General features: G+C 33.1%; 1 protein-coding gene across 1 annotated transcript; it reads left to right on the top strand.

The window, feature by feature from the left end:
- The first annotated feature begins 4,436 nt into the window (after positions 1–4,436).
- LOC131052403 (uncharacterized) lies at positions 4,437–7,509 on the top strand. The gene is made up of 4 exons (XM_057987063.2): positions 4,437–4,937; positions 5,054–5,163; positions 7,030–7,148; positions 7,221–7,509. The coding sequence occupies exons 1-4, from the start codon at positions 4,694–4,696 to the stop codon at positions 7,366–7,368; spliced, it is 621 nt and encodes a 206-aa protein (XP_057843046.1). The 5' UTR covers positions 4,437–4,693; the 3' UTR covers positions 7,369–7,509.
- The last annotated feature ends 1,521 nt before the right edge of the window (positions 7,510–9,030 follow it).

The raw sequence follows: 9,030 nt of genomic DNA, 5'->3' as shown, positions 1-9,030 counted from the left end.
CATAGCCATTATTGCTTTTTATCCTCCATTCTTCTCTTGTGACAAGTATTTTGCTTGCAGGTGTTCTTGGGATCTCTAAAGTTGTATTTCCCAACTACTTCATTATCTTTAGAAGATTAAATTATGAACTTGTGTTTCATAAGTGGAGGGAAATAATTATAATTAAATATTTATTTTTATATATTATTAACATGTTTATAAGTCTATGTATTTTTTATTCAATGAAAAAATCATGGGGCAACCCTGCACATATACTATGTCATTATATTGAGATCAATTTTATTATTTCTATTTCTCTTTAATCATCATCTTGAAATCTCTAGGAACACTCCTTACAGCCTATACGTCATCAAGTGAATATGAACACTCCTTACAACCTATACGTGATCAAGTGAATATGGGCTACCCTATCTGGTTGATTTATCCTTAATATTTTAATCATATTTTTGTCTAATCATTCTAGAATGACTTTATTCTTAGGTGTAGGTCTTGAGGTCCATTCTCAAGTTTGTGGGCTATGTGATTTTCAAAACCACTAGGCTTTTATTTTCCTTATTTTATTGGTTGGTATACTTAGATGCCACTATTTTTAGGTTGGTTAAATTTAATAACAATCCTAAGTTCTTCAACCATGTATTGATAGCTAAGTGGATGAGGATCTACATATTCGTCGTCTCTTATGTGTATGATTAAACACTACAACTGTGTTATGCCTAGATACAAAACCCATTACAAAAATCCATAATAATCTAATAACATGTTATGTACTAATCTCCTAGGTATCAAACACGATTGTCTACTACTAGTAATGGTTTAGTTTCTATAAGTTTAATGATCTACTCATAGGTTGTCTATGATTATTGTAAATTCCTTTGATAAGAACATCTAGTTTTCCTCATTTTGACATGTCAATATACAAATTTTTAAAACAATCTCATTACATACATTCAAACTAGACTCGTTATCAACCAAAGCAAGTTTTACTCTCAAGTCGTGATATTTCACCAAAATATGCAAAGGTAAATTCATTATACCAATGCCATAAAGGTAATTGAAAATATCCAAATGGGATTACAAAATCACTTATAAATGGGATATGTAGAATGGTAGCCACCTCTATAGGATTTGCATTTGAAAGGATGATTTTTCTCACGTATTTCTCAAAATATATATCTCTATATAGGTTAGATATATGCGCTAAATCATAATTAATATTTTTAGTGCATTATTCTAAGTTGATAAGTGATATAATTTTAGGTACATGCAAGAGTAAAATTAAATTACAAGTGTAATAATTAACTATTTAGATAGTTTTATATACGTTAGCCATCCATTTCAAAGAATAAATTACTATATGATATAGTTGTTAACATGTTACTTATGGGATACAATCTTAAGTTGATTACATATAAAATTATGTACTATATCCATCTATGAGTGTGACTCACTATGTGATAATTTTTTGAACTAGGTGCCTCATGGAATGTTTAAGTGTAGACCAAAGAGAGGGGGAATCAGGTGCGCTAGTTAATAACCTTGGGTGCCAGAGAACTGTGAGAATGATAATCATATGAACATCAAGTGGATCATGCTAGGATCTTGAACCATAACTATTCATAATCACATGAACATCTCCTTTAGGTTTGACATATATTTTTCATTTGATATGCTACCTTTATGCATGGTTAAGTAGTTAAACTAAATCTAGGCATGGGTAATGCTAGGATCTTGAACTATAATTCTTAATTTAAGAAAATGTTGAGGACTTTTTATTTAGTTAGTGGCAGTGATTACGGTACAAACCTAATGATACGTTTTAAACTTGTCTATTCACCATGTCTGTATTTTACTCTAAGATCTTTCATTACATATTGTTTAATGTATGATTTTTAAAATTTATATTACAACTTCAAATTTGATGTCCATTAAAATTTGAAAGTAGTGTACTTAAAAAAATTTAACTACTTTCAAATTTTGTATCCATTCCATTTACCACTTAGTTTTGTGTCTATTTTGACGGCACTAGTTTATACATCATTATTTAAAATACAAAAAAAACTAATTTAAAAATTTTATATCCACAAAGATTTAGATCATTTGCCAACTGTTGAGATAAAAAAAAATTTAAAATCCTAATTTGTAAACCCTAATTTATAAACAACAAAAAAGTATTTTGCTTAATCATGTACTCTTGTTGGCTCCACCACTCTTGATTTTATATCAAACCTTTCACATGACTTTCTAGTGTGATAACTTAGACATTTAACTCCCAATTTGAATCTTCTATACTTGAACAATTGTCATACTACTATACACTTCACATTCCACAAAACTAACAATACAATAAAATTTATGAACCAAATCTATATTATAAATTGTTCTAGTTAATCTAGAATATAACAATGTTAAAAATAGATGAATGTAATTAAACTCAAAAACAAAAACAAAAACCAACTTAATAGTAACAATAACTCATCTACGTCCAAGGGGTTGAGCTTAACTGGTTAAAACACTGGGTTCTCATTGTGGAGACCCAAATTCAATTTCCAATAGGGACATTTAAGTGGAATTCTAAGTTGTGAATGGTGAAGGTCTTGAGGTCAATCTAATCAAACATCATAATAATAATAATTCCGACTACAACCTGTTGCCTACCAAAAAAAAAAAAAAAACAAACAAACAACTCAACTCATCTACTCTTTTTTATCCTCTTGTTTGTTTGTTTTTTTCCCTATTCAAACTGACTTGTTACAGAATACATGGATGTAACTTTTCAGCAGTATCCTATCAAATCAGTTAAGTTCAAAGGCGTCCCATATAGTGATGATTGCTTCTGGAATCACATGAGCCCTCTTTTCATAATCATAGCCTCCCTATCTCCTTTAAGCATATTGCATAAACAATAATAAAAAGATGTTGCATGAAATTATGGAAACCCAATCTTTCCGTATAAGTAAAGGCTTTATCATGAAATCCAAGGGACCTACTTAAATCATTTAACTCAAGTACCTCGAACGCCTCAATTTAATGAAGTACCTCGAACGCCTCAATTTAATGCAAGTACATGGTATGATAACGTGATAAAAGAATTGGATCTTACTCCACAACTGACTTCCCTTCCACCTAAACTAGGGGCATCTTCCCCTGTCTCAGTCTTTTCCACATGATTGTTCAGGAGCATCCAATCATGCATCATCTATTTCTGTCATAATTTTAAGTGTAGTATAAGCCAATGGATATATGGAATAATCATAATCAGTTTCTATTCTTTTGAGTATTCACCTGGCTCATGAAGTATGATAGAGAATATCGATGGGAAAAAATTTATATAATCAAATTTTGAAATATATTAAGTTAATATTATAGATTATAAACAAATTATATTCTTGATAGATTATTTGAATTTGAATATTAGAAATACAACGAATTCTGATTTCTTAACTATTAAATTATTTTTATTTATTCGATCTAGGGGAAGCATACCAGTAGTGGTTATAGCTAACTTCCTACACCTACGGATCTTAAATGGTACATCGAATTTTTTGTTGTCTCCGTATGTGACTTAATTGCTTATAGTTAAGGTTCTAGCTTTTGGGTAGTAACGACACATGCTTTGGATCAATTATGCACACAAGGGTCAAAAAGTACACATTTCAAAGTGTTATCCCATACCTACTTAAAGATGTTCCAATAACCATCCACTCAAAATTGTCATTACTTGTGGACAAATGTCCTAGTAGTTTGTGCTCAAATGTCCTAGTAGTGGTGCACAAATGGGCCAATTATGGATCAAAAGAACTAAAAAGTGCTCAGGTATTGGTACATGTGAAACTTATTAAAGAACTTTTTATTATCAATTTTCCGACTCTTTAAAAATTAGTAATTGAGGGGTTGGGTGCACAAGGAGTGATTGGTTATTGGAACGTGATCCACTATTGATGTTTTTCCTCTATTACTTGATTTATCCATATCCATACTTGTAGGAAGTTAAGAGTTAAAGATTATTGTCTATTTTTAACCAAAAATTGTTTTCAATCTAAGCCAAAACCCTATTCCATAGATTAGATTTGACTTATCCAAAAACCCTATTCCATAGATTAGATTTGAATTATCCAGATCCATACTTGTAGGCGGTTAACTTAAAAATTGTAGCCCATTTTAAACTAGAAATTGTTTTAAATCCAAACAAAAATAATCCTGTTCCACGGATTAATCTATAATACCAAATTAACAAACATTTTAAAAACCCACCCTACAAAATGGTCTTTTAAAAAAAGATTAATAACCATATACGTACTATGGACACAGAACCCAATTTCAAATACTTTTCAATAGTAATTTTACTAGCATAAGCAACGTCCTTACAAAATACCGTTCAAATATGCACCACCCTCATCGGCCCCCGTGATCGTCAGGAATATACACATTATATATATTCACTACTTCTGTACAGGACAGCGGACACTCCAAACCCACAAATCATTTTCCATTCTATTGCTGTGAAAAATACTATGATCCTCACCTCTTTTCTTTTGTCTCACACTGTAATTTGAAAATGGGTTTCTGTCAGCTGACAGATTCCAGACACGTGATTCCCACCCCCTTGTGATCACTAGTAGTTTTTTCTACATATATGGACTGATGCCGAACTGAAAGCACAATACACGCATTAACAGTTAATAGGTATTCAAAAATGCGCGGCGGGGGTTCGATCCTGCGACAGTTCAGTGCCCATAAAAGCTCTGCAAAAGGCTCTCAGAAGGAATGGGAGAACACAGACTCGAATTCCAGGAAGAGGGTAATTGTGGCAGTTGATGGATCTAAAGAAGCCAAGCATGCTCTTTTGTGGGCCCTCACCCACGTTGTCAATTCATATGATATAATCACTCTGTTAAACGTTTTGGATATTCAATACAATCCGAACTTTACTTGCAGAGGTCGGGAAAAGAAAATTCACATTTTGTTTATACATGTAGTTTTGTATTGACTTGTTTGGATGCTGTAATGGGTGTTTGAATATGTTTGTGGGTTTGTTTGGATTTGATTTTGTCAGATGGGTTTTCTGATGTGATTGATCATGCTCAACACAAGAGGCTGCTTGACGCAAGAGAATGTGAGCTCGCGAAGTCCTTCAAGGGCCTTTGTAAATCCTACAGACCACAGGTATAGGACCTGAGCTTTCCATATTTTTATTTGGCATGGTGAATGATTTGATCTTTGAACTTTTTTGGTCTAAATGGGAGAACTGTCTTTTTTCAAATGAATGAAGTTGGTGTTTTCCTATATCCAAACATAGAATGCTGAGTCGGTGAGTTATGGATAAGGCTTTTGATACCTTTGGGCTTCGAAGAAATGGATGGTGCTGTCTGTTTTTAATTTTTGTTTTTGCCTTTTTTTTCGCAAATATGAAATATCTAAATTTTGGTGGTTTTCGTCTCACCGAATACAGAAGCTAATTCTGTTTTAAGTTTTTCCTTGTACTTTGACAGAAAATCACTTTAGTTGTTGGTTGGTTAGATTGACTCCCTTAAGGAATTTGACTGGCTCGGCTCAAAAATATACACCATGTGAAACAGCACAACAGATTCATTGCTTGCATATTCGGATTATATATGCACCTTTTCAGTACAGTGCACTTTTGCTCTCTGTTAAGTTGGTCCCTAAGTTATCTCTTTTGCTGCTGCCAGTACGGTCCCTCAGTTTTGTTCTTGCCGATTTCTAATATGATCCCTGATTCCCTAATTTATTTTGGCCTCCTTTCATGGTGGGAAAATAATTGCAGGTGTAGATAAAAATTTGAAGAAATGGATTACTAATTGACAGTCTTTGCAATGCAACACAATACAACGGACTAGAATTTTATGAGTTTTCACCAGCACTATACATGATATCTGCATCTTGGCCTAGTACTTGTAAGTGCACATGGTTTGAGTCATATATAACTCAATATCCTTGAGAGTAAACCCAGATTTTACAGCAAATATTTCGTTTCATCTTCATGCCAAGAGTTGGTTATAACATTAATGCTACTACAAAAATTTCTTGCTTTGACATTTTCTAAATATTTATAGCGATTCAGAAACTTTGAGCGGGTACTTTTGCGTACATTTGTTCACTGGACTTGTGTTTTGTTGCATTTTACCACGTGTATATGTTTGCCTGCCATTAACCCCAACTTAAAGGAAATGAATATTCTTGACTCTGCATATGCAGAGCATTTTAATCATCATTGCAATCATGACAGAAAATTTTCTTGACAAGTAGCAGTTGAAGGTAGCAATTGCTACCAAAAAAAACTAAATATACGGACCATATGGAAGTGTATTTGGTGTAACCGTATCCCCATCAATCCAGTCTTGCAAGGTGAATTGTTGCAGTTATTTATTAATCGAGACACAATCAAACTGATAAATGAAAGTGTGTTAGTATAAACAGCTTAGGCACCAAATGTAGCTTCTTTGTTACAGATAGGCGGGATTGAATGATGGAAATTATTTTGACTTTTACTAACCGAAGATAACTACCAATAGCAGCTTCGTATGGTTCCTACTTATTTAACATCATTATGACCTTGCAGACTAGGTAAAATATTTATATTAAAAAGTTCCCAAAGCCATAATAATATGCTTGAAAAATATATCATCTGCCAAACATTTCTAGATTAACGGCGTCACATGCAGGATTGCTAAGCTCATTTATTTCTAGAAATTGTTAGTTGTTGACTCTGGGTTTTGGTTCCTCTAATATAGCTAGTCATTGATTGACCCTCAAGTTTCGAAATCTCTTTTCTTTTGTTCTAGTGGTGTTCGGCTCTGGTTATAAAGTACAACTACCATAAGATAACACAATTGTGTGAGTGGAAACAAAATCTGTTTCCATGGCCTTTTTTCCAAATATGTGTTAAATACCAAAGCAATCAAATCAAATAGAGATGGATTAGCCACAACCATTTTGGGCCAGCCAATAAGAGTAACTGCATTGATCAATCATCTCAAATGACTTACAATAACTTTGCAATCATTTGGACAGGTTGATGTTGAAGTCCTGGTGACACAAGGAGACAGAGCAGCTACAATTGTTCGCTTAGCAAAGAAGTTAGAAGCTTCTCTTTTGGTGTTGGGTCAGACAAGGCCTTCATTATTTGAGAGGTATACTTGAACATCATTAGGTCATTCCTAGAAAACCAAGAAATAAGGATGACATGTTTAAAAATGATGCAGGATATTTGGACGGAAAAAGGGAAGCCTGGTGCAGTATTGTATAGACAATGCAGAGTGCCTGACAATAGCTGTGAGGAAAAAGAGCAAGAGAACTGGTGGGTACATCATTAACAGCCGCAGCCAGAGAAATTTCTGGCTTTTGGCTTGAAAGCAAGCAGTCACTTTATGATCGGGGTATATATAAAATTGATGGCTGATTGTGCAATGTAAAAACATTTTTGGACTAAGCAATGTAAAAAGTACTAGTGTTATGAATGCCTCAAATAAAATGTTCTATGTTAGATTGAAATTTTAAAGGTTACATGCTTGTAAGAGAAATGACGACTACTCAGTAGATGTGAATCTTAATCTTTGTATTAGTTATACTAAATCTATAAAAAGGGTACTGTCGAGTGAAAAATGCAAGTGTCCCCCACATTTTGCTTAATTTGAAATTTGGGCAACAGGACTAAAATTTTCAAGGGCAAATAGTAACAGCTAAACAAAACTGTATTCAAATCATATAAAGAAAATTTCCGTTTCTTTGGCAACATACTATCCAACACGGAGTTGACATAAAAGAATCAGAGGACAGAATTACCTCTCAAGGATATCTTGCAGTCAAATAAACATAATTAAGCCAGGCAAAGCACTAAGAAATATCACCTACAAATTTAGTTTAACTGATTTTCTACAAAAACGTATCGTTTCATGTTCTACCAAAAAAAGGGTTCGGCAGTATTGGTATTGCCGTTTAGAACACCCTGACAAATATTTGAATGAAAGCCTTTTAAAGTGATAAAATATGTACTTACATGTGGCAGCTTATGTCTTATGTGGCAATACATCCAACATGGAGTTGATGCCAAGAACCTGAGGAAAGAATTATCTCTCCATGATCTTAAAGTTGAGTAGCATTAAGAAATTTGCCTAAGAATTTGGCTGAAGTGGATGTTTAAGAAAGCAGATTGTTTTGATCCAACAGGATTGGTATTGCATGCATTATCACTTTGGCAAATATATGAATTAAGGCCTCGTAAAGTAATAATATAACTGCAGCTTCTACAGATGTATATTATGTCCTCAAAACTGCATGCACCTATAGCTTCAGCAGGATTATTAGATGCAAGTTTAAACGTGGCACCTCGGATCCTTTTCTTTCCCATTAGTACTTGAAATCTAGATATCTAATACCATCCATTTCTGAAGTAATGATTTCTCAGTCTACAAATAACAAATAATTTTAGACATTATTGAGATAGTTAAATTGGTTTTTTGAGAAAATGGATTGCCTTGCATTCTATCAAAAAACAAGGAACACCGGATCTTTTTCTTTCCCTGTGAATGTGTACTTCAAAAATAGACATCAACAGATAGCCATTTCTGAAGTAATGAGTTCCCATCTACAAATAACAATATAATATTTTAAAGATGTTAATATAAAAAAGTATTATTTGTCCATACATACAAGTACATTCCTCAAACCTGCATGCCACAAGTACTTCAAAACTAGAAATCTTATGATATCTATCCATTGCTTAAGTAACGAGTTCACATCTACAAAACAAAACAATAATGCTTTAATGTTGGCTGAAAGTTACCAAAGTCTATTGTCCGAAATTTTGCGTATCTAAAAAGCATAGTAAACATTATAAACGCCTTAATATAAAATATATTACAAGATACAACAGGATAGGTGAAAGGCAAAATATACAGTGAATCACCAGAAACATAAACATCATGTGTGCTTGCCATTCCTCAACATAATTTTCAAGGAATGTCCAACCAAAACATTTGATTTGGGATAGCTGAAATCAACTACAACGCTGGA

The sequence above is a fragment of the Cryptomeria japonica genome, chromosome 9 (assembly GCF_030272615.1).
Source record: "Cryptomeria japonica chromosome 9, Sugi_1.0, whole genome shotgun sequence".
Taxonomy (NCBI): Eukaryota; Viridiplantae; Streptophyta; class Pinopsida; order Cupressales; family Cupressaceae; genus Cryptomeria; species Cryptomeria japonica.
This window is presented reverse-complemented; position numbering and strand designations above follow the sequence as displayed.